At 43.7% G+C, this 23,895-nt stretch overlaps 4 protein-coding genes and 2 long non-coding RNA genes across 6 annotated transcripts; 4 read left to right on the top strand and 2 right to left on the bottom strand.

The window, feature by feature from the left end:
- The first annotated feature begins 5,236 nt into the window (after nt 1-5,236).
- Nucleotides 5,237-5,673, top strand: LOC139331758 (uncharacterized). Its single transcript, XR_011602195.1, has 3 exons — nt 5,237-5,332; nt 5,421-5,486; nt 5,592-5,673. It is a non-coding gene; the product is annotated as an uncharacterized lncRNA (long non-coding RNA).
- A 166-nt stretch (nt 5,674-5,839) lies between these two features.
- golga6l9 (golgin A6 family like 9) lies at nt 5,840-7,399 on the top strand. The gene is made up of 5 exons (XM_070963380.1): nt 5,840-5,899; nt 6,069-6,182; nt 6,385-6,552; nt 6,947-7,097; nt 7,231-7,399. The coding sequence occupies exons 2-5, from the start codon at nt 6,156-6,158 to the stop codon at nt 7,290-7,292; spliced, it is 408 nt and encodes a 135-aa protein (XP_070819481.1). The 5' UTR covers nt 5,840-5,899; nt 6,069-6,155; the 3' UTR covers nt 7,293-7,399.
- Nucleotides 7,400-7,471: 72 nt separating this feature from the next.
- Nucleotides 7,472-10,255, bottom strand: LOC139331757 (SLC35A4 upstream open reading frame protein-like). The gene is made up of 3 exons (XM_070963381.1): nt 10,189-10,255; nt 9,710-9,808; nt 7,472-9,521 (listed from the first exon to the last, which is right to left on the bottom strand). Exons 1-3 carry the CDS (start codon nt 10,201-10,203, stop codon nt 9,324-9,326), a joined length of 312 nt encoding a protein of 103 aa, XP_070819482.1. The 5' UTR covers nt 10,204-10,255; the 3' UTR covers nt 7,472-9,323.
- LOC139331755 (probable UDP-sugar transporter protein SLC35A4) lies at nt 7,786-8,763 on the bottom strand. Its single transcript, XM_070963379.1, has one exon. It carries the CDS (start codon nt 8,761-8,763, stop codon nt 7,786-7,788), a length of 978 nt encoding a protein of 325 aa, XP_070819480.1.
- Nucleotides 10,256-11,075: 820 nt separating the features above from the next.
- hmgxb3 (HMG box domain containing 3) lies at nt 11,076-22,255 on the top strand. Its single transcript, XM_070962581.1, has 21 exons — nt 11,076-11,271; nt 11,819-11,971; nt 12,078-12,252; nt 13,155-13,661; nt 13,744-13,851; nt 14,026-14,160; nt 14,278-14,516; nt 14,835-14,944; nt 15,031-15,111; nt 15,311-15,393; nt 15,578-15,688; nt 15,842-15,982; nt 17,519-17,826; nt 18,003-18,130; nt 18,626-18,757; nt 18,861-19,045; nt 19,194-19,416; nt 19,565-19,698; nt 20,103-20,222; nt 20,409-20,618; nt 20,857-22,255. Exons 2-21 carry the CDS (start codon nt 11,832-11,834, stop codon nt 21,454-21,456), a joined length of 3,870 nt encoding a protein of 1,289 aa, XP_070818682.1. The 5' UTR covers nt 11,076-11,271; nt 11,819-11,831; the 3' UTR covers nt 21,457-22,255.
- LOC139331206 (uncharacterized) lies at nt 16,466-16,998 on the top strand. Its single transcript, XR_011602176.1, has 2 exons — nt 16,466-16,559; nt 16,804-16,998. It is a non-coding gene; the product is annotated as an uncharacterized lncRNA (long non-coding RNA).
- Nucleotides 22,256-23,895: the final 1,640 nt, after the last annotated feature.

Genomic DNA, 23,895 nt, shown 5'->3' on the forward strand with positions numbered 1-23,895 from the left:
TCCCTCTGAAATGTAAATACTTACGGTAGTAGACTAAAGTACTTGGTAAATATACTTAGCTCCATGCTCTCTGTGCCAGCTGACCCCTCAGTGGTGTCGTCAGAGCTGCTGGGCATGCTGGCATCATTTTGATCAGTGAGGAAGTGCTGATTTCTGCTGCCCTCAGCAAAGGCGTCAGTAATTACTTGGGGAAATTTATTTGTGCGTTGAGGAAGTGCTGTATTTGCTTGGATAAGCAAAAGTAAAGGAAGTAGGAACAGATGGGGTAGAAAATGGGGAAGCTGGGTTAGAATAAAGATATAGATGTTACACCTTCTGGCAATAAATGAGTCGCTGAAGTGTCCTGAAGGTAAGTGCTCCACTTCAAGTTCATGTTCCTCGGATGCATTTTCAGGACCAGTCATAGCTGTTGATTTTTGAATTTGTTAGCTTTATACAATTTTAAAATTGGACCCAAGGCAACAATGCGATCATATTTAGAAAATAATCATTAAAATAAACATGTTCCATTTTGCTTTTACTCCAAAATGCTGTATGTTCTGTGAGCAGAGTTTGTTTTTGACACATTTAAAGCCCTTTAAGATGTCTTTAATGTTACTACGATGTCTTTCTTTCATTTAAAGGCATGTTTGGTTCTATTTAAAGCCTTACATTTGGACATTTAAAAATGTTTTTCTTGCTAAATCCATGATTTACTGAAACTGAAACACAAATTCTCTCTGACCTTTTCAGCTCGCTGACAGTCCTCCTGCCCACCATGACACTGAATCAGGGATTGATTCTGCTCCTGCTCTTGGGGCTCACTGGCACTTCGGGAGCGGCCACTTCTCTCTGCGTTTTAAGCGAGGACATGACTCGCTGTGTGTGCAACATTATGGTTATCCACAACCCACAGGGTCTGATGTGTTTCCAGGCTTTGGAGCTGGAGCTGAGAGATGGCAGACTGGATGAGTTTAAATTATCCTCCAATCTAAATTTTGCTCTTCAGTTAGTCCAAATAAATACACTAATTTTCACCAATGTCACAATGTCCTTTTCGTTCTTCAGGACGGTGATACCTTTTCTGCCGCTCTCACAGCTGACCAAAATTAACATCATTTCCTCCACTCTGGAAGCTGTTCAGCCTTTACAGCCTCCAGTCTTAAGCGCAGCAAATAAAATTACAACCCTTTTCCTGGAAGACGTAACAGTGGACCCCTCTCTCCTCCAGCCCTCGTTCCAGACTTTCCACCACTGGTTATTCAGCTCTCTGAAAACTTTTGGTCTCGTCCGTTCCGGCATGGCTGAGATTGACTGCAGCTGGGCTCACCGAGTAGAAAACCTGACTCATCTGGATCTGTCCGAGAATCCCATCTCTTCCACTGACCTGCAGAATATCTCACGTTGCTCCTCTCTTTCGTTCAAGTCTCTGAAGTCTCTTCATCTGAGACACAACAACCTCACCTCCCTCCAGTCTCTCTGCACACCCCTGAGCCTCACCCCTGCCCTCACCCATCTAGATGTCAGCAGGAACAATTTCTCCACCTTCCATTATCCACACTGCCTGCAGGTGAAGCCGCTCAGGATGCTCAATCTTTCCCACTCGGGGATCACAGAGGTTAACTCGTTACTCTCTGCATCTCTGGAAGAACTGGATCTAAGTTATAATTCTCTGGAGGTATTCAATAACCCACTACAGAGCCTGAAAACACTATATTTGTCTAATAACCGCCTCACACGTCTCCCCGCTCTAGATAGCCTGTCTCACCTGCAGCAGCTAAACGTGGACGATAACCACCTTACAGTCTTGATAAGGGGGACAGATGCTGATCTGAGCGCACTGGAGCGGCTTGTTAGTCTCCAAGCGGCGAGGAACCCTTATCAGTGTGACTGTGGCCTAAAAGAGACCATCAACTTCCTGGACAACTCAGACATTGTGTCTGTGGAGGACCACCCTGACTTTCTGTGTGCCACACCAGTGGCCCAGCAGGGGTCTCAGATAATGAGTTTGTCTCTTGAGGCGTGTGTGAAGATGACCAGTGGGATGCAGCACCACAGCCCTCCTCTCTGTTTGACACTCTTTGTAGGTTTATTCTCACTTTACAATGAGATGTAATGGTTTTATTATTAGTTAATAAAATAAGTTGCCATTAATGAGAAAGATTTTGGGGTTTGCAAGTAGTGAAAAATCCCCTTGACTTACTGGGTTGTGCGATCACTTACTTTCCCCACAGAGGATGTGGACCTATTTGTTGACAACTTATGAAGCATTTATTAATGGATTACTGTCATTTATATTTGCACCGTTACCAAATAGAAAGGTTAAGCACCAGGCAAAGGTATTTTCACAACCTGGCAACCCAGAACTTGCTCTTTTTAATGGTTCATAACTGGTCTGTAAAACATTATAAATGATTCACCTGTTAAACCATTCATTACCTTTAATGACCGTTAATTACTAACAATGTTCACAAACTCAACAAAAATTAATTAAGTCATTAGCTCCCCTTTATGGGATGCCTGAGTAGAAATGGAGGGACACATAGAGAAGAGGATAAATCAGTTTCTATTAACACTGTCACAATTTCTGTTTGTCTCACCACTGCTTAGCATTGCAATATCTTTCTACATCTTCATGATTTCAAGTGAATCAAATAAAACTGAGAAAATCATTCTTGTTCATAATGATCTAATAATCCTGGTCTGTTTCTGTTACCTATTCCAAAATGACACAATAAAGTTGTTCAAAGGAAATGCTTTCAAAGTTATTACGGCTCATCAGTGACCCCAGTTGTGACCTTTCTGTCCGTCCTGGTAACCGCACCCTGATCACCTCGACCAGTGAAAGCAGACTCTGACTCATTAATATTTCAGCACGGTGTAATGAAAACCAGCTGACCTGGTGGCTGTGGTACACAGACTCATGGGATGGCCACTGTGAACATGAACGCACCTGTAAGTACCTTTTTTAAAAAAAAAAAAAAAAACACATTAGTGTGTAATTACAAAAAAGAAATGGGGGATTAAGATTGGCTTGTTTGATTGGCAGTGGTCATTTTTTCCCAATTTCCATGTTCCTCCAGCTGTGTGAGGGAGCTGAAACAGTAAGAGTGGGAGTTGTACTGACTACAAGCTCAGGTAAAGCAAGGATGAAAAGGTCAAATCTCTGAATTTGCTATAACGTTGTTAGGACGTTGTGTGTAAATGTCTTTCTTTTTTTAATGCACAGAGAGTAGAGAGTGTGTGGTTGTTGGTGAAGATGGCCGTGGTGTGGACTACAAGTTGGAAAAGGAGGTTGAGGTACAAAGTTTGAATTCAGTCACTGCTTCAATCATTATTCACCTGAAAGCTCTGACTGCTGTTTTCCAATTAGGAAGGAAAGTCCTTCTCCTTTGACCAAGTTGTGACTGCTGACAACATACAGGTACAAGCTTCGAGCTTCTTTATTCTTTGCAGCTGACAAACTCTAAGAAACTGAAAGTCTGAACATAAACCTGCAGAGTTTCCACCCTGAGCTCCTGCAGCCTCTCACTGAGTCCACATCCAGAGGTTACAATGGAGCTCTGCTGATATGTGGCGCCTCCTCAGAGAAGATTAGCACGATGATTGACCACTGTATCATCAAACAGGTGGAGCCAAAACAAACCTACCCTTAATATTGGCAGATTTTTATGTTTCCTCATGACTAATCTTACTCTCGAATCTGTTTTAGGTCTTGGAAAATCTGTTTAGTCGTGTGTTGTCACAAGTGGAAGAGGAGTCGTTTATCTCTGTGTCGTTCCTTCAGGTTTTTCCTATTTAATGAAGTGTAACTGTGAATCGTATTAGGCACAGTATGGTGCAGGATAACATCTGATGTTTGTCAATGTCAGTTTTACCCAGATGGCAGCGCTGTGGATCTCCTGAGCCCCAACAGACACACTCTAAAACTTGTGGGACACCCTGTCCTTGGAAGGTGAGCCCAAATGATGACCATTAATATATCAAAACACATACAACAGACAGCAAGCACATCTGGAAATGGATCCTCAATGCAACACCAAATGATTAGTCTTTATCTTTTCTCTCAGCCTTGTCAGGGGTTTATGTGAGGTGTGTGTGTGTTCAGCAGAAGAAGCCTACACTCTGTATGAAACATGCAGGGGGACGCTGAAGGATAATGCAGGCTCCATTTCCAGCAGGTAGATCAAATAAACTCTGGCCGTGTAATCCATTAGCTTAATTACTCTGAATGGATTAATTACAGTGGTTGATCACAATGGAGCTAAGTGTCTTACTGTCGCATGAGTGAGCGGATTGTCACTTAGCAGATTTATCCCGTCTGAATGTTGTACGTGCGGTGTCATTCAAGTTGCCCTTTCCCGCACTTTATAAATGAATGTTGTTATTGTCTCTCCGTCTCTGTGGCATGTGCTTCCCACAGATGCAGTTCCCTGTTCTCAGTGGCCATTGAATGGAAACTTAACCCGGAGGAGGTGGAGTCAGAGGTCTGCCGCAGCAGACTGCAGCTGTTCAGCCTGGCAGGAGGAGCCAGCAGGACTGACCTCAGAGGGTCAGTCATAAGCTCGTATACAGCGTGCGATCTATTACATGGGCCAGAGGAAGTAGAAATGATATCTTAATGTTCAGCTGGGCGTTAAAACACTGTTCAGCCACATTACCTAATATCTGGATTGGTAACAGTATCGTTTAATCAGCTCTCAGCATGCATGGCAATCATTCAGGATTTGTGAAAATAGTATCTGAGTATTAATTTCAGACTAGAATCCATTTATTTATAACTTATTGACATTTACATACATCTGCAGACTTGAAGTGTACTTCAAATATTTTTTAATTGGCAGTGGCATTTTTAAACTTTGATTATTGCAATGGTTAAGTATGTTGATTTCTTGGACTACACCAGCAAAAAACAGTAAACTGGTAATACTCTCCAGAGTCAGCCCACTGGTGAAGATTGTGGACCAAACCCAATGTGAACCCACAAGCGACAAGCTCCTCCATTGCCTCCTAAATGAGGCCTTAACAGGAAACAGCCGGACAGTCCTCATCTACTGCATCCACCCTCAAGGTGAGAGCTCCACTCACACCAGCTGAACCAGAATCCTTTGAGCACAGCGATGACCCTCTTTATCCAACAGGTCTTCTTGATGATGAGACCCCCTCCGCCTTAGCTTTGGCCCAGAGAGCGAGAGGTTTGGTAACGAAGGCGACCCCTGATCGCTGGTGTCCAAGGGTGACCGAACAAGAGATCAGAGACAACATCATGGATCTAAGAACCAAGATGATGTCACAGGAGGACAATGATGTTCATAACACCTACAGGCTGGCAGAGCTGACCCAAAACCTGCAGGTACTTCATTAGATGAGCCTTGTACTAAATAGTGCTTTCTCACCATCTTGTGTTGCAGCTGAAATAGATTCTGTGATGTCTCCTCCAGATTGTGAAAAATCAGTCTTGGGAGAAGAGGAGGGAAGAGTCAAAGAAGCTGACGAGAAAAACAAAGGTTTCCACCTAAATTGTTGCCTTTTCCCCAGATTTTAAGCAAAACAATAACACATTAAGTGCATTCCCAACATAATGAGTACCGTGTTTTGCTTTGATTTGGCAGAGCTGTCGGCCCCCAAATTGCAGCAGGCACAGCAGTGATCACAGAGAGACGACAGACACAATGAAAGATTTGCAAGATCAGCTGAAACAAGAAATGGAAGAACATATCAGAGGTAAAGTGAGAAATTTGTCAGGTTTTCTAAGGGGGGATGTCACTGATATTGTGTCTTTCTCATATCCATAGAGGGTAAAGGGAATGTAGAGAAAGTCCAGGACAGGGTAGCAAGAATCCAGCAGCTGAGGGAGGCTCTCAGAGAGGAGACGCTGAAGAACGGGGCCGCTGCAGAGAAATCTGACCTCTGTCAACAAGTAACGCACCTCATCTAACTGCTGCCACTTTAAATATAACATGTGCATCTGATTGGATAATGTGTTTACACGGCTTCGTGAAAACCTTATTAGATATATAAAGAAGATTTATGTGTGTGAGAATGGGCAAGTCACACTGAGGCATTTACTTTGCCAATGTAATGCTCAGCCTCAGTTGGAATACAGCAAAGCACAAGAACAGAGGAGGCAACTTAAGGAGGACCATGGGAGATTAATTCAGGAGGAGGTGGAAAAGATGGAGAGAGACTTGGCATCAGAGCTGGTGAGATAATGAGATACACTGTTGTTAAACATTATTCAGTTTGTGATCTATCTCAGCAGAGGATGCTGAGTCAGTTTGAATTAATGCAAGGCTGGATTTATGGTGGGCTGTGGAAACCACTGCATTTGCAACTTAATTCTGTTATTTCCTCGCTTTTTTTTTTTTTTTTTTTCTCCACGCTTTCATCCATTCCTCCTGCTAGACGGAAGGCCCCCAGAGAGAGCTGCTGGTGCTGACCAGAGAGAGGCAGGTCCTGGTGCTGCAGATAGAGGCCCTGCGTGCTGAGGCCCAGCAGGCTGAGAGAGACCTGCAGAATCAATATCGCAAACACCAAACAGAGCTGCATTGTCTAAGAGAGGAGAGCCTGCAGGTGAAGGTTTGCCGGCTCCGTGGGAGAACGCTGATTTGAAAGATTATATGTCACTTTTTAATGTCATCCGTTTATTACTGCTTTTATGAGTCTCTTTTATCAATAGGCTTTTAAGTCATTCAGTCTACATGCAGGAAGGAAATGTGTTTGCATGAGACACCTGCGCTTTTTCAAACACCTGGGCCAGAATGTGCAGTATAATAAATATCATTTTGGTGTCAAGTGCAACGGAATGATGTATTGATCTATTATTAGAATTAAGTGCCATGCATAACCCTTCTTAAGAATCCACCTCAGCTCTCAAATCATTTAAGAGAGCTGCACCAGTCTTGCTGATTTTGCTGATTAGCAACGCCTGCCTCTGACCTGCCTTTCCTCTTGGACTGCTCTCCAGGTGTTCAGGGTGTTTCGTCAGGTAAGTGAGGAGCAGAGGAGGATGTCAGAGGGCAGGTACAGAAGTTTGCTGCTGGAGGCTGTTCAGGATGCCGTCTACCTGTCTGCCCAGAATCAGCAGCTGCAAGCTGACAACAAGCAGCTCCGTAAAGGTCAGTGTTTACTGCCTAACCTCTACCAGATGATGGAACTCACCCCAACATCTGAAGATAAATGTTACAGGGATGGCAGCAAAGGATTCTTCCTCCAACCATCATTTCAACATTCTTCTTTTTCTTTCTACAGCACTGGGAGAGTTAAAGGATGCTCTAGCCGTGCGAGGTGATCTGAAGGCTGAACAACAATAAATACATGACGAAAAGATGTACATAAATCAATGTGCTGAATGTAACTCAAGAGAAATAAAACAGTATTAGACAATTTATTGGTTTTCAGTAACACACTCGATAACACTTTGATATTATTTCTGACTGTTCTTGGCTGAGAATGCAATACAAAACAAAATCACCAAGATGACAATAGCAGCACTCTTCAGAAATGTTTTACTGAAGATATAACAATCCGAACCTGCATTATTATTTGAATTTACTTGCCACAGTGTAACACGATAATAAATCAAACTCTAAAATGTGTGAATTGTCAAATTAGGCAACTGCTGAAATGACTATGTGGTAAAAAAATCAAATACAAGTGTTGGATTCTGGATGTCAGAAGGCAGATAGACAAAAAGGCAGAAAACTATTTACAACTGAAACTCAAGAATTGCAATACCTAAGTTTACACTGCAGTGAGATCTTTTTGGGTTCAACAGGCTATGTGGTTAACTCCGTGGAGACTTTACTATGTGTAATAAAGGTAAGCTGCCAGTCCAATCATAGAAACGGGAAGGAGGAAAAAAGGTGTGAGCTGCAGCCCTAAGATGGCCCAGGACAACAGAGCATTAACCAGCATGGCGCAGGAAATGACAAACAGTCTGGTGATCCCGCTGCCATGCTTGAGCACCACAGACATCAGGAGTCCGTTAGCTGCCTGCCCTCCGATAATGGCCCAAACCACCCCTGAGTATCCCTCCAGAAAGCTCTTTTTGCTTCCTGCAAAGGAGAAGGAGGAGAGCCCATTGATGGCCACACCAAACACATAGAGGTAGAGATTCTGCAAGCTCAGGGGCAGCCTCTGGCTCTTCAGCACCCTCTCTGTGTAAACTGCTGCCAGGCCTGAAACAAAGCAGTACACCAGCACAAGGAAAAGCCCCCAAGCTGTGATGTGAAGCCTGGGACCTTCCTCAGCTTCAGGCCTCTCGGGGTCTCCTAGCTCCAGGGTGGTGTAAGTGTGGCATACCCCTGCACACATGAGGAGCCCCAGAGCCAACCACTGAGCACGCCGGAGCCTCTTGCCCAGGCAGAGGGAGTACAGCAGGGCAGTGGAGGCAATTTTCAGGTTAGACAGGACTTGGTATGAGCTTGGGTCCATGTAGGCCTGCATGAGCACCACCAGGTTGTTGTTGAGGGCGTAGAGTATGGCAGGCACTGCATAGGGGGCCACAAGGACTACAGACGGAGGAGAATTTAAGGCAGAGGTACCCCCAGTTAGAATGAGAGTTGCTAGAGAAATCAGGAGTTTGGTTAACTCAATCATGACAACACATGATGAGGGGCTGAAAGGGACTTCACCATCTACCTTGGTGAGAGTGATGAGTGGCGCATGAGAGCCATAGATGAGGACCATCAGCCCAAAGAGGACACTCCACTGAATCCTTTTCATCCGCTGTCTCCTGATCCGAGCCAGGGAACTGGACCCCACATTCTGGATCACAATCATCCTCAATCATGCAAAATAAACATTTTCTAACAGATCCGAACACTAACTGAAGTGCAAGAACCCTTCACATTTTGTTTTTTAAACAGCTTTAAATCTCGACAATTTAAATATCAATTATAAAATACTTTGATGCACTATTCTCTCTATCACTCTGTATATTGATATAAGCTGAACAATAAATGTGTAAGAAACATTTGCTGCCTGTTTTAAACATGAATGATTCAAACTCAAAAAGGCTTCAGTGACTGCTCCAGGCAGTAAGCCTCAGCCACGCTACGAAATCTGATGGACCACACGTTAAAACCTTGAGGACAAAAAGGTTCACATCTTGAAACGTTAAACAGATACACATGGAAATGAAACAGCAGCATTCAACTGAACGTGAAACAGAAACGTAAATAAAAAAGTCTTTTACTATGAATCCCAAGAATTCACGCTATATCATCATATCCACAGTCCAGTCTACACTGAAGGCTGATCCTCATGAGCCACTAACAAGCCAACAGCTGCATTTGTTCTTCTTGTGCCCGTTATGTCACCAGCCCAGCAGTCAGCCAAAATTACTTTGGTCCTTTTCTGAAGTTGTTCATGTACTCTTTCACGGTCCTTTCAACGTTGGGCACCTGATAGTTCTGTGCTGCATATATGCCAGTGACTGTTCCCAGCAGCAATCCCAGGATGGCAGAGGAGCGTAGCTTGGCCACCACATAGCCGGCCAGAAAGCCCTTCAGAAATGGAGATCCAAGCACTGAGCCTCCCTACAAGAGCAATAAGTAATAACTGCAGGATTTTCAGCAAGATCCCAGCACAGAAAAACCACACACAGGTGGGAAAATAAAACTGAACTCATTTACAGGGAGATAAGTGGGAGATTTAGCGCAATGAATGTTTTTTTTTTTTTTTGCCATGATGCGTTCAATACCAGCTGGAAGCCACAACAACTCACCTGAGGAATCCCGACAGACACTTCGTTCTCTACTCGCCGCTGGATTTCCTCCAACTGATTTTTGAGCTGCGTCAGATCCCTCAACTGTTTCAGTGGATCCTAGAGGAAAACGCGAAGTGTCACATTTGCATTATGAAAACTGTGCCAATCGCCACGTTTAAGTTCCCGAGGGTGGCTAACGTCGCTGTAACGTAACGGCATAAAGTTACAGTTAACGTACTGACAGAATTTTCCATGAAGCGCGTCTTTAACAAAACAGCTAACAGTTAATTTTCTCGAAGTTTGCTGGTTAGCTTACAGCAACATAACTCAAGGATATATATTAATATTGTTCAAAAGCAATGACCCCGGTAACTTAATTTTAAAGCCACCCGCTGCTGAGAGAAATCGTTTTTATCGCTCTTCTCTAGCAGTTGCTGTCATCTGACGAAACACGTGAGATGAATACATGTAAAGACAGAGCACAGAAACTCACTCACCTTGTCATCCGCCATTTTTGCTTAGTCGGGTGATCAGTGTTCGGCGCATAAGCCTGAGCCATTTTTTAACTTCTGCTCGATTACTTTGGCCTTGGTCCGATAGAAAACGGTGTTTACTCAGGTATTTTTGTTAGTATTTCAGCGCCTATACTTTATATATGTATATCAAGGATAACTTTGAGCAGAATTCCTTAAGAAGATGTATCTTTTTCATATATTTATATAAAATATCACAAAGACAAAAACATTGTTTTCGTAGATCAGATCATTATTTCACTGGTTCATCTCATCTCTGGGTTACAATAAATTTAACTCGCATTTAAATTTTCTTGAGTTGACTATAGCCTTGTAAAGGAATCAATCCATTTGTTTTTAAGCAAAAATGTCCCCTATCCGACTGTTTTTGCATTATTTGCCGTGTTAACACTCTGAAATAAAATGTTTTTCATCCTCCTAATACTAATAGAGATTACAGCAATAACCAGAAAGATGTAGTAGACTAAAAATAAATAATTAAAAACTTAAACTTGTCTATTTTAAATTTAGACATATTTCTATTACTGTACTGCAGGACATGTATTCCACAGACATTCTCCTCTCGGCATTCTGAATTTGTTTTTGTTTTTTTTTTAATTAATTTCATTTATTGGTTGTATTTTTATGTGCTTGGCTTTATGCCACATAAGTAAGGATCCTACTTGTCACATTTGTACCACTTATGCAGTATTTTGGGGGTGGCACTTATCTGCGTGAAGTGCGCCTAACAGTGGACACAATCTGCACTCTGAAGGTCTATGGGGACGCACACGTTACTTTCACGTGTCAAAAACGTCTTTCGTGATTGGCCGGTGTTTGTTTATTCCGGCATTTGATTGGTTGAAGACCATAGCAACAAGCCGCCATGTTTTCTACAAGTCGACGAGAAACGGAGCTACTTTACAGATATTTATTCATCGCAAATCCTTGATTTAATATGGAGAATGGACAAATTTCAGCATTAATGATCGTCGACACAATGCCTGACTTATTTGGTGACTTCTAGAGGTTGTTCAGAGCAGATTTTGGAGCATCGGGCCGTCGTAGGTAAGGCTTCAATAAGGAGGCATTTCATTGGATAACTCACTGACTGTGCTGGCAGTATAAACACACGCCATTAAACCTTCTTTTAAAGCATGGAAGGACCAGTGTTTGTAACATGTCAGTGCTATATTAGTCTCCCTAAGAGCCTTATGTATGACATGTTTCCATGATGTTTGGTTTCGTCTAAGACATTTTAGTGCTTTTAGTGCTCGGCGAGAGGCACCAACACAGTCACACCGTCCTACTTCCTGTTTCTTTTATTAGACAAGGCTGACAATCTGTATGTGCTCCCCGTTAGCTGAGATATAGCCACCCCCTGAGCTACAATAAACTGTAGAAATCTGGTGCTTTCAGTAAAGCACAATGCTGCCTTAAAGTGTTTATACAGTGTTTCAACTTTAATGTTGAAACATTGAATAAATAATTTACAAATTAGGGTGTTAACATCACATATACATATACACACACATGTGAGTGCAATATACATTAAATGAATTCGACCTCCGTGAACAACAAACTTACCAAATGGTATTTTTCATGCTGGGTCTAGATCTTTGGAAATCATGGAGAAAGTGGAGATGTTTGAGGTTATGAAAGTGACTGAGGAGGTGGAGAGCTGCTACAACCCAATGGCAGTGACAACCCCCAAAAAGAGGAAAAGTAAAGGTCAAGAAGACAATGTTGAGAAACCCAAGAAGCCTAGGTAACGTATATAACCCAACGCACGTTCACACTCAACATAGCCCTAAGCATGGCTCTGTTTTCAAAAGATTGAAAATTTCTCTCCCACTGGAATCTTTCTGTTTTAGGTCTGCCTACCTGCTGTACTACTTTGATGTGCACCAGATTATGCAACAGGAAATCCCTAATCTGCCACAGTCGGAGATCAACAAGCGCATCAGTGAGAGCTGGAAAAGGCTCAGCGTTGCTGAGAAGGCCTACTACCTGGAGAAGGCCAAGTCTGAGAAGGAGGGTGTAGACTCTGTAAGATACATCCTCAAGTTTTTCCCCATAATCAAACCAGTGCACCTGTACAGAAGCAAAGAATGGCCATGCTCGCAATTATTTTTTAATGTTGTTATCTCAAGATCACGAGTATTTCATTATCTTGAGAACAAAGCTTGTTTTCTTGTGATCATAGGTTAATTGGCCCTATCTTGAGAAAACAAATACCCGATTTCTCTTGGTAATGACATGATTTATCACAAGAAAACAACTTTGTTTGATTCATAAAAGTGACACTCACACCTACTATCACAAGACAAGAAGCTTTGTCTCCATGGTCAGAAGACCTGAATAGCTGGACTGCTCATGTGCACAGAGTAAAATGATGTTTATTAGTTTCCAGGAGAATCTAAATCGTTATTCAGGGCTCACACATGCTCAAAAAGTATAAAAGGACTTATAGAAAAGTCTGTGATAAGATGAATGAAGTCAGAATTTATGTCACTGTTTAATAAACTGTAATAAATGCAGGGATAGTAATGTATATTCTGACAAAACTGTCGCGTCAGTAGAACTTGCAGCAGTAAATTAATGACACGGTCGAGCAGTCAACCCAAGGCAATCTTTTTAAAAGGTTTGCCCATGATGCATTGCTTGATTATAGGTTTAAGCTGTTGAGTATATCAGAGCTCTTCTTTATGATTACACACTGCAGAGCACTCATGTAGTCAGCTCGATTGATTTCACTTGTAATGATTACATCTGGCTCATGTAACCACAGATAAAATCAGAATGAAGTGACCCATTAGCATCAGGTATCTCAGTCGAGATAAAACAGCCCTTTCGTGTTTTATCTCAGACATTTGCTGGTGTCTCGTATCATGTCATGATGATTTTATGGATAGCCATGAGCAATTTTCCCAATTGTGCTTTTCCCTCAGTCGTCCCTCAGCCCCTCCAAAGACCTGCCAGGCTTCCGCAAAATCCTCCCCAGAGCCAGTTACTTTCTCTTGTCTAAAGGCTGCACCACGAACCACCAGCCGGGAGGCTCTCAGTCAGAGGTGAGTGTGGAGTCTCTGGACCCTCCAGTGGAGGAAGGCCTGCCGTCTGTCCCTCTCACCCAAGAGCCCCAATTCACACCTCTTGGGTTGGCCGGTGAGGTGGAGCTTTACGAGCAGCCCGTCATTGTTGATGACATAGCAGAGGAAACGGCAGTGATGTCTCATCCCACATACCCCCAAGGAGTCCCATCCTCCTCGTCCTCCTCAGTCTCATCCAAAGCCCTGGCCTGCACGGACGTCCATGTGTCACAGGGCTCTGCCAACCTTATGGCCAGTGGGGTCACGCTGAAAGGAAACGAGACAAGAGCTGCTGGTGGTGGTTATGTTGGGCCGGTGCAGCAACTACAGGGGGAAGCTACGCAGGTGGTTGCCATCATACCCACCCAGGTGAGACTTCTGCCAGCACATTATTTTAATCACAAAAAAGTGTTTTGACTAATGCAGAGAAGTGATCTGTCCCTCACTTCAGAATCTCCTGGAGCCCAAGTCTTTGGCAGGTGTCAGCTCTGTGGGCCCAGTGATGATGGTCTCTGTAGGAGCCAGCGTCGAACAAAGTGCCAAACCTTCATACAAGATGGTAAGCAGTCACATTACTTTTCCAGCTTAGAAATGTCAACATTGAAATGAGCAAGCATCGAGTCCCCACAAAGAAAAAGACAATCAGGAATATCATTGTTTAGATTTAAGAAATGTCATGGTTGTGGGTGGTAATGGCAGCTGATAGAAACTCATGTTTTTCTCTTTCTATCAGTCTGTGAAGACATACACCAGGAGAGGTCGAGGGAGGTGTCTAAATCCTGGATGTTCATTTGTTTATGTCACCCGCCACAAGCCACCAAAGTGCCCTGAGTGTGGGAGCCACTTAGGCGGAAAATGGATACCTGCTGTAAGTGTCAAGCAATATCAACAATGTTCAATCTTATGTCAGCATCCAGGCATGATACAATGATTCAGCCTTCAGGTTTGACCTGCAGTTCAAGTCAATTAACTGTGCCTGCATTAGGACAAGAAAACGCAAGAGAAAGAAGCTGCATCCAAGCCGCACAAAGCTGAAACCAAGCCTAAAGACAGCAGCCAGGCCACACCTCCCGCCACTCAGGAGGGAAATGCTGATGTCATTAAAACAAGCGCCACTGGGAGCAAAAAAGACGGGCAAGTTCAACGGTCCTCCAGGAAGCAGCCTGCAGTTCCAGCTGGGAAGCCACCAGAGGGCAGCAGCACCAAGGACGAGGAACAGACAAAGTGAGTGTCCATGAATTTTTACTGCCACAAGACTGATGTAGAGTCGGCCCTGTTTGAATGTTAAGCATGCTCTGTTGGCTCCATGGACCCCAAAAGCATGTTGACCATGTGGACTGTGATGGCTGAAGTGAAAACAGTGCTTTACATCCTTTACAGATTGGGGCTTTAATACTGAGCTGTAGACAAGCGTGGATGTAAACCTACTGTTAACCTGAAAATAACGATGGAACATGAATACACTGACACTGACCTGTGTGTGTTCATATAACAGCTGTTTATGCATCTCATTTCACATACGTTCCCTCTGTCATTAAGTAGACAGATGAAAGACGGTCTTAAGGGTGCAGCAGTGCAAGGTCAAGACAGAGGCAGTGCCACTGTTCAGAAGAGGCCTGTGAGACCCATCCTTCCTGCCTACTACTCCACAGGTGGGATACAACATACAGCACACAAGTGTCAAAATAAGCTGTCACCATGTGGATTTACATACAATGGCTTATGTTTGTGTTTCTAGGCCGCACTGTGTTCCAGATCGTAACTGTCCCACCTGACAAAGGAAAAGTTCAGAGTGCAAACAACAATAAATCATCCACTGGTACTGTGCATCATTTGATGTGATTTCTACTTACACTTTATGAATCTTTTCAGTCTGCAGTTGTGTTGTGTGTTTGTTCAGTGCTCAGTATTGACAAACACAGACTACCTTTATCGCACAGAGAGGAGGTGACATGTTTATGTAAGTGACTCCCTGAGGTTTCTGCTCTCTGCTGATGTGGTTGTTTTTCAAACCACAGTGTCACGAGAGAGTTTCTCAGGTCTCAAACCCAGCACTTTAAAGCAGCTCGGCCAGACGGTCCCGACAACCGCAGCCAAGCAGGTTCACACGCATGCATGCACACACACACACACACACACACACACACACACACACACACACACACACACACACACACACACACACACACACACGCACACACACACAGATACTGACACAAATAAATAGAAACAGTAAAGATGCAGATTGGTTCCATGATGCTCACTTTGTGCGTATCATTCCACAGGATTCTTCTGTCCCAGCAGATGGAAGCCAGCCTGTGTCCTCTTTGGCTGACAGGAGGATGAATGTCCTGTCGTTCGTGCCTTTCAAACAACAATACACTGTTTCCAGCTTTGTCAGTATACCACTATTCCCTGTGCACTTTGCCCTGCCTTGTTTTCTTTTCTTATTAAATTACACTCAATGTTCCTTTTCGAATGTAAAATTGTTTCCCAGTACTTTTGTTTCTTGATTTGTGGGTAACTCTTGCTCTCCTTCATTCTTTTAGGATTTGGGACTGTCTACAGCACGAGGACGGGGTCGGTGTAAGAACCCGTCCTGTGACTACATGTATAAGAACAGACACAAACCTGCAGTGTGCCCTAAATGTGGCTGTGAATTGACCCAGAAGAATGCCAAGGGAGCAAAGGTGAAACAGGGCTCTACACTAACTTTTCCACTGGTAGCACTGGTGTGACCAACTGGTAGCACTGGTGTGACCAACTTTCTCAGTTCTCGGGGGGGGGGGGGGGGGTACAGCATGATGACCGTGCATGCTGATGAACAATTGGCATACCCTTGTTTCATATGTAGGAAAGATTGACAGTGACTCGAGTTATGCTATTTGCAAAATATTTTAATGTTTATCTGCAACAAGCAGAGGCTGACAAACTAGGTCATCTCTTTTATATAATTTTAAAATAAAAACAAAGTATAACAACCGGCATGCATGCGTTTACATGTACTCTGTTGTTCACTTTTCATAAATTAACTTAACAGCAGCATAACTTTAACATTGTATCGCTATGTTATAGGCAGTGTTAAACTTAATGACCATTTCGTTCTCTTCTGTTGAGCGATTACTCTCATCCATCCGCTGAAAAAAAGTCGGGAGGGGCTCAGTGTTTCGGGTGATGCGTTGGTCCCGACAGGTTTTGTGGTTTATGCTGTCGTTGTGTAACTTCACAGTTTCCAGCTTAAATTGTGTCGACCCCGTAACAAATTTAGTGTTGCCTGCAACAGACGGGCCACACTGTCGACACCAGACACACAACATAGTTCCCCCTTCGTACCGCAACCACGGATACTGTATCAACCATTGTGGTTGAAAGCAGTACTTTTTTTTTTTTTTACCTGCTGCTCAGCCGGTCTCTCCCTGTCCTCCTCATCAACAGTAGGCCTACTGTCTGATTCGGCACCTTTTGCTGGTTCTACCTCACCACCAGTCTCCTCCTCTCTCTCCTTATTTAGTTTTTGGAAAAAATCAGCAATAGACCGCTTCATTTTTGAGAATAGCGTAACGCTAGTCTTGGTGTCTTGAAGTTCTGTGTGCTGCGCGTGTATGCGACGGCTTATGTGCACGCGACGGCGCTGTCTCAACAGGAGAGAGTGCAGGTGGAGGCGGCTGACTAAGCCAGTGAAAAAAAGGACGACTTTCAACCACAATGTCTAACACGGAGCAATAAAACTAATGCGCTCGCACGAACGCGACCAGATGAAATTCTTACTCGCAAACTCTGAAAAAAAGGTTGCATATGTGACCATTTTGGTCGCAGTCTCGAGCCCTGTGAAAGCTGACTTCGTCCAGATTGTTCTCAAGTAAAGATACTGTAGGATTAGTTTCCAGCTGTACCTCTCACCCCTTGACTCCCTTTATGAGTCTAAGCAATGTCTTGGATCTGTGAGCTTCCTAGCATTCATAAATCTTGATTCAAGACTGATGACAACAGACCTTTGATGTCAAGTCATTCATCTTCACAGATTTCCCTCCAAGGCTTTCAAGCAAGCAGAACTGGTGGAAATCTTTTTTACAAAGTGCATTGTGGGAATTGATTTAACTTGAAGAAACAAGCCTGTATCCCCAAATCATTCTTCTCATCTTTACTTTTTGTTGTACCGACGAATCACTTTCTTGATTATTGGAAACTCTTTTGCTCTTATCACTCCTGTTCCTTTCCTTCCTCAGGCTGTGACTCTACTCGATCCTTACAAACCCCTGAGTCCCGCTCAGAAGGACACCCAACGACAAAATACTCTGCAGCTATTACAGCGTTCCCTGCAGATTCCTGAGAGCGAGACTGAGCTGCAGGAAACGCTGACCCTCATCCAGGAGCTCAACTGTCTGCAGATCGTCTTGGTCCAGCCAGACGACCAGGAGCACAAGGGCAGCGTAGAGACGGAGACACTGGTTGAGTCCGGCTGGCCTCAGTTCTATGAATCAGCAGCGACTCACTGTGGCCTGTGTAACTATCCACTCTTCAAAGGAGGTCAGGGGTGAGAAGATGGGTAGTGGGATCGAGCGGAGGTGGTCTGGCATTGGTTGTTTATTGATGATTTGGCTCCCCTGCTTCTCCTCATTATTTCTGTATTCTAAGTATCCTCCTTCTGGTTTTACCGCCATGTTGTGCTGATGTCCCGTTCCCTAATGTGTGCTCTTATGTGTGCGCTAGTACTGTCTCAGGACAAGAGGACTGCTGGCTGCTTACTGAGACACTCATCCAGACGGCCACTCTCCAGCTCAAGGTGTGTCTCAACGTCCAGTGTCTGGCTCTGCACAGCTTCACTGACCTGCATCCAGGTAAAGAGCACCGCCGGCAACAGCATGTACATTGTTCAGCTGCTTTTTCTTGCAGTATTCGTTCATCACTCATTTTCCTCTTCTTCCCCCTCGAGGTTCGTTTATCAGGAACACATTTTCAAAATGTTTTACATGTTTTGTGAGAATGCAGATGAATAATAGTTTATCCTGGTGTTTTAGCTGCTTAATATGGCAAACAGACACGGTGTGATGGCACAGTTCGATATCATTAATAGCATCATTTATCCTTGGTGTTTTAACAGAGACTTTCTGTTGCTTAGCATAATAAACTGTCAGTAGTTACAAACCTCAGCTTTTAACACTGTTTTGTTTTACTTGTGTGCAGAAGACCACAGTTGGACAATACTGTGCTCTTGTATTCAACAGCAATGCTCTTGTGCTTGCATGTCCTAGAAAAATATTTTTTAAGCTGTGGTATGGCCTGTAGCCAACTTCCACTGTGAATTACAATATGATTCTTTAATTTTTTTACAGGTTTGTTCAACATCGGGAACAGACTGCTGGTTAGCATCGACCTGTTCCTGAAGGTCAGGGCCAATATCAAACTGGGCCAACCCCCTTCTCAGGCAGCCAGGACTATATTAGACCACATCCCCAGTCACCCCGGTAAACAACTCCACATACACGCATTCTGCAACTGTGTTGAATGTATTTTAGTCTAATCTTGTATCTTCTCTCTTTTTCATTGTGTCTTCCTCTTTTGCATCAGTCCACACTCTGAATCCAGAGGAGTTATCACAAATTCAGGAGCTCCTCCTGAGTGGCTACTGGGCCTTTGAGTGTCTGACAGTGCGTGATTACAACGATATGATCTGCGGCATTTGTGGTGTTGCTCCCAAGCTGGAGATTGCACAGCGGTACTCACACAACGTACTGGAGCTGAAGAACGTGGAGGTGACAGATGACAAAATAGAGTCCTGATAGCATGCTTAGAGCTGTTTTTTCCACATGTGAAACCTCGAGACAATAAGCTTGAGAAGATGCTAGGCGTGTGTGTAGTGACCTCTTCACATGCTTACACACATTTGGTTTCTTTCCACAGTTTACTTGGCCTGAGTTTTCAGTCTCCGATGAGGTTCATGTGGATGATTTCTGGCTGACCATGGAAAGCGAGGCCATTGAGCAAGCCACTTTCCCCACTGACATCCCCATCACACGGGTGGACGCGTCCATCATCGCGCCCTTCATCCCCCCACTGATGAGGAGTCCCACAGTTATCAACACAGAGAAGGACAAGGTCCTGTTGCACACACCGCCACCCTCAGGTACTCGTTTCTGCAGCTGAATTGAATCTTTTATAGCTGTAATCTTGTCCCTGGAGGCTAAGAACTATTTTAAGCTTGTTTTGGTTTCAGTGGCGTCTGATCTATGTTAAAACATTTTTAAGAGCTCGATTTTCATTGCCTATTTTAGGAGATCCATCGGTTTTAGTGCGACTCATTCATGATGGCCAGCTGAGACTCGACAAGATTGAAGATCACAGTGAGAACGAGCTGAGAGCAATACTGGACCGCTGCGGGGCAAGCATCACCCCAGATGCCACAAAGGTGTGTGTGTGTGTGAGTGTGAGAAACGGAGAGATGAAAAAATGAGGCTTTGTGCTTACAGTGCTCACATGTTGTTAATGACCGTAAGTAAACAAGTTGACTGTAAAATGATAGCTGGGATACAAGTGTAACCGTTTGAGTAAAAACACTAATCATGTGATGAGTTCTTGGTGTAAAGAACAGGAAATCCCCTCCCCTCCCCACACCCTGGGATGAGACTTTAATGTCTTGCTCAAGGGTATTTCAGCATTCAGCATCGAGCTCCTTAAGTTTAGTTGAAAGACAGTTTCCTTATTCATTCATTCATCCATCACTAAATGTTATCTCTGCTCTCTGTGATGTGCTCATATCTGTGTGGGAGTTTGTTTAGATGATTGCCTCCTTTCTGTCTCCCTCTGCGTTAGAATGAGCTGCTGGCCTCCCTGATCTCCTTGTACACACTTGTTCATAGTGGCCCCTCCACGGCCCCACAGCCCCCTGCACACCTCACTGCTGGCAAGCTGTCCAAGGTCTGCCCCCACAAGGTAAAAACAGCAGCGCTGTCATTTCAAAAGGGTAAATTCAGAGACAGTTTTAAAGCTCCAAAAGCAAAAAACCAATTGAAAAAATTGTCTGTGTTGGCTAAACAGAAAAAATCTTAAACTCAAATGTCCCCTGTGTGTTTGTCAAGGCGTCTCACTGGTTCATTTCTCTCCTATAACTGTGTCCAGGTGGTGTGCGGCTCGAAGTACTTAGTGAAAGGAGAGACGGCTCGAGACCACGTAGACCTGCTTCTGTCCTCTCGTTACTGGCCCCCAGTCTATGTTAGTGACTGTGCTCGTCAGGTGGCGCTCTGTGCTGACATGCAGTACCCAGAACTGGCAACCCAGATGTGGGGCAGGAACCAAGGCTGCTTCTCTGACCCTTTCGAAAAGCCAGAGGTGAGCGATTGAAATAAAATTCAATTGTCTATTAAGGAACTCCACTGAAAATTCAAAAGAATAAGAGGCTCAATCAGTATTTTTAAATGAGTTAAGAGTGACTTCAAAGTGTAGCCCCGTTTTCTCTGTATTTACAAACTTCATTGATGTTTCAAAAAAGGTAAAAACTTTAGCGATCATTGTCGTTGGGGAAAAAAAAGCAGTTTCCAATCATGTTTTCTGATTTTTTGTTCTTTAGTTTGTGTCGTGTGCAGAGCTACAAGACCAGCCGTACAGCGCTGACCTGTCGTTGGTAGCAGAGAACCAGCAGGTCCATCCCATCACCAAGTCCTCTTGTTGCTGGCTGGTTCATCCTCCTGGAGCAGTCCAGGCACCTCCTGCTCTTCCTTCAGAGCACCACTCAATGGTCCTCTGCAGAGATCTGGAGCCCTACGTCAGCCTGATGGCTGAGCTGGAGAAAGAGAAAGAGGAGGGTGATGATGAAGGCACAGAACAGAAAGAACGGACTGACAAAGCTGAGAATGACTCCACGGAGAAATCAGAGGACTGTCCCTCGGTAAGCCGTGTGCGGCGGCAAGCTGTGGTTTTTAACAACACAGCTTATTACTACCTTTACAACCGCCTGGTAGATTTCCTCACCAGCAAGGACATCGTGAGCCAGCAGATCAACCAAGTGGTGAAGGCCTGCCAGCCCGGGGAGGTAGTGATCAGAGATGCCCTGTACCGTCTGGGGGTGGCACAGATCAACACCGAGAAAGAGGAGGATGAAGGAAGTGGGATGGAGGCACAGACACAAGAGGGAGGGATGGAGACGTTTGAGGTTGTGCTTCCTGAATAGAAATGTTCGGGGTGGACAGTCAGAGCAGGGATGGACTGAATGTGAAGGATGGATGCATGCAGAGACAGGAGTGCAGATAATGTGAGAGGTGAGAGGATTGTGAGGAGATGCTGAAAGGATCCAAGGGTTAAGAAGCAATATGGTGCTCACCGTAAGAATAAGCAGGAGAGTCAGTGTTGGAGAGTACTTTACTCTAAATCTGGAGGACGAGCACATCTGATCAGCTCAGTACTGTTGTCGGGTTGAACTGATGTGAAGAAAGAGGCTGAATGTAGGAAAAGTGAGTTGAATTTTGCAGAAATGGACCTTTAGCAGGAAGAAAAAAATGCAAAGTGGTCACTCGTGTTTACTGCGAAGATGCTAAAAAAAAGAAGTAACATTTACAAGGTCATGTTTTAGCCACCTCTAACTACAGTAACAGTGAGTGTCAGAGTGGCTAAAAGCTGAGGTGATGCAGACTGAATGTCAGAATCAACATTTCAAATGAAAGAAGAATGTAAAATTATTTTGTGTCTTTTACCAACACGGTGCCAAGGGTTACAATAATTCAAAGTGTGACATGTTAAATTTGGTCTCCTGTGACTGAAAGAATGTAAACAGGATTTTAATGAATCAGCTGCTTCAAGCCCAAATGTATATATTTAATCATGAAGGAAATGTTGTATTTATTTCCCTTTTATGTCCACAGACATGTCTGCTTTACATTTCACACGCTTACCTCTCACCTGCCACTTGTTGCCTTTTTGACTGATGTTTGCATTTCAAACGTGACAATAAAATGTGGATTGTGCTGACTCGTAACGTGGTGATGTATCTGTTGTCTCCCTGTCGACCAATCAGCAGTCGGCCTTTGAGCTTAAATATACTGAGTAGGTCTGCCTGCATGAAGTGCATGAGGGAGATTGCTTTTTTTATTCGTCCTGTCACTAATGATTTGCTAGTGATTCAAATACACTAACAAGACTTTCATGAAGCATCGAGTATGGAGGATGGTAATAAAGCATTGAATTAATATTCATTATTTGATAGTTTAATGGGCAATAAAGAGGAATTTTAAAAAGAATTTGCAAATGAATCTAATAAAGATTTCAAATGAAAAAGATTTACGGAAACAATAAAACACGATAAGTGCATCGTTTCAATATACACTGCTGAAACCACAGGATGATCCAACTTGCATGAATTTCATCAGGGCAACTCATAATGTGACTCAGAACTAGAGAAGAATCAGTCAGGAAAGAGGGAGCAATTGTCTGCGGCCATCACATGCAAAACCATTGCATTGTTGGGGTTGTATCGCTTTCGCCTCTCCATTGCACCTTTTGTCACTTTCGTTTGGACTAAAGCAGGTGTGACTGAGGCACAATCACTTGTGCTTCCTAAATGGACAGATTGATATCCCTGAAGTTTAACTGACTTGGTGTTATACTGTGATGATTAAGTGTTCCCTTAATTTTTTTGAGCAGTGTGCTTCATTGAATTCTCAGATTAATGGAATTTATTATAAAATCTATTTGAAAGGATAAGTGGATTCACAAATTACATTAAGAATACATTTGAGGCTGAAAATGGGTTCCTTTTGTTGTAATTATGTCAAGTAAAAACCAGGAATCAAACCTAAAATGCAGAACAAATAAGTCGGAGCTGGTGCAGTTCAATAAATTTATTTAAAATTTTTTAAATTTTAATTTAATTTTTTTTCTCTAGTCAAAATATATTAATACTGCACTGCTTATGTGAAAAGCCTGAAGCAGACAGAGCACCTCTCCGCTCTTTCATGTGCCTACATGGAACAGCTATAAGCAGAGAGAGCAGCAGCAAAGACCCCCCAGGGGAACAGAATAGAACAGGCATCACTGACACCAGAAATGACAATGATAAAATCAGGCATAGCATAAAGGTGGAGGTGGGTTTTAAACGGCTTGCAGAGGAAGCAGCACGGGGAAGTGTGACTGTTTGAGATGTGCCAATAAGGTGCAAACAGAGAATCAGCTGATGTGGGCTGATTTGAGATCAGCTGAGCCATCAGCCAATGATGCTAGAATGCCAACTGAGCTGGACCTCTGTGGCCTGCCTGAATTTGTACGATGCTTCATTAACAAAAAGGCAACCAAACAAAGAGTTACAGGATGGTGAGGCCAAAGCAAGGAGACCATAATGCAAGCACAATCCAGTGAAGAGGGAACTGAGTTCAAATATCCAAAAGAAAGGATGAACTGGCAAAGACTGAGGAGACCACAAAGGCTTAAAAACACTAGGAGGGACGATAAATGAGGCACAGGTGAAAACAAGCGAGGGACAGGTGACACAAATCAATCAATCACAAGGACGGGGAACACAGGAAGTAAAGCAAAAGATGACACATGAGGAAAACTTTCAGCGTTACACAGTTGCAGAGAGTTCAGTTGGGACACATGTTTGTCAAAAGACATCAGGGCA

Source organism: Chaetodon trifascialis, chromosome 5 (assembly GCF_039877785.1).
Source record: "Chaetodon trifascialis isolate fChaTrf1 chromosome 5, fChaTrf1.hap1, whole genome shotgun sequence".
NCBI lineage: Eukaryota > Metazoa > Chordata > Actinopteri > Chaetodontiformes > Chaetodontidae > Chaetodon > Chaetodon trifascialis.

Coding starts and splice junctions, on each gene's coding strand:
- LOC139331755 (XM_070963379.1), bottom strand. CDS start 8,763: ATGATTGTGATCCAGAATGTGGGGTCCAGTTCCCTGGCTCGGATCAGG.
- LOC139331757 (XM_070963381.1), bottom strand. Junction 9,522..9,709: donor TGTCTGTCGGGATTCCTCAG/GTGAGTTGTTGT, acceptor TTGCTCTTGTAG/GGAGGCTCAGTGCTTGGATC.
- golga6l9 (XM_070963380.1), top strand. CDS start 6,156: ATGGAGAGAGACTTGGCATCAGAGCTG. Junction 6,183..6,384: donor GAGACTTGGCATCAGAGCTG/GTGAGATAATGA, acceptor TCCTCCTGCTAG/ACGGAAGGCCCCCAGAGAGA. Junction 6,553..6,946: donor TAAGAGAGGAGAGCCTGCAG/GTGAAGGTTTGC, acceptor ACTGCTCTCCAG/GTGTTCAGGGTGTTTCGTCA.
- hmgxb3 (XM_070962581.1), top strand. CDS start 11,832: ATGGAGAAAGTGGAGATGTTTGAGGTTATGAAAGTGACTGAGGAGGTG. Junction 12,253..13,154: donor AGAAGGAGGGTGTAGACTCT/GTAAGATACATC, acceptor CTTTTCCCTCAG/TCGTCCCTCAGCCCCTCCAA. Junction 14,517..14,834: donor AAGGACGAGGAACAGACAAA/GTGAGTGTCCAT, acceptor GTCATTAAGTAG/ACAGATGAAAGACGGTCTTA.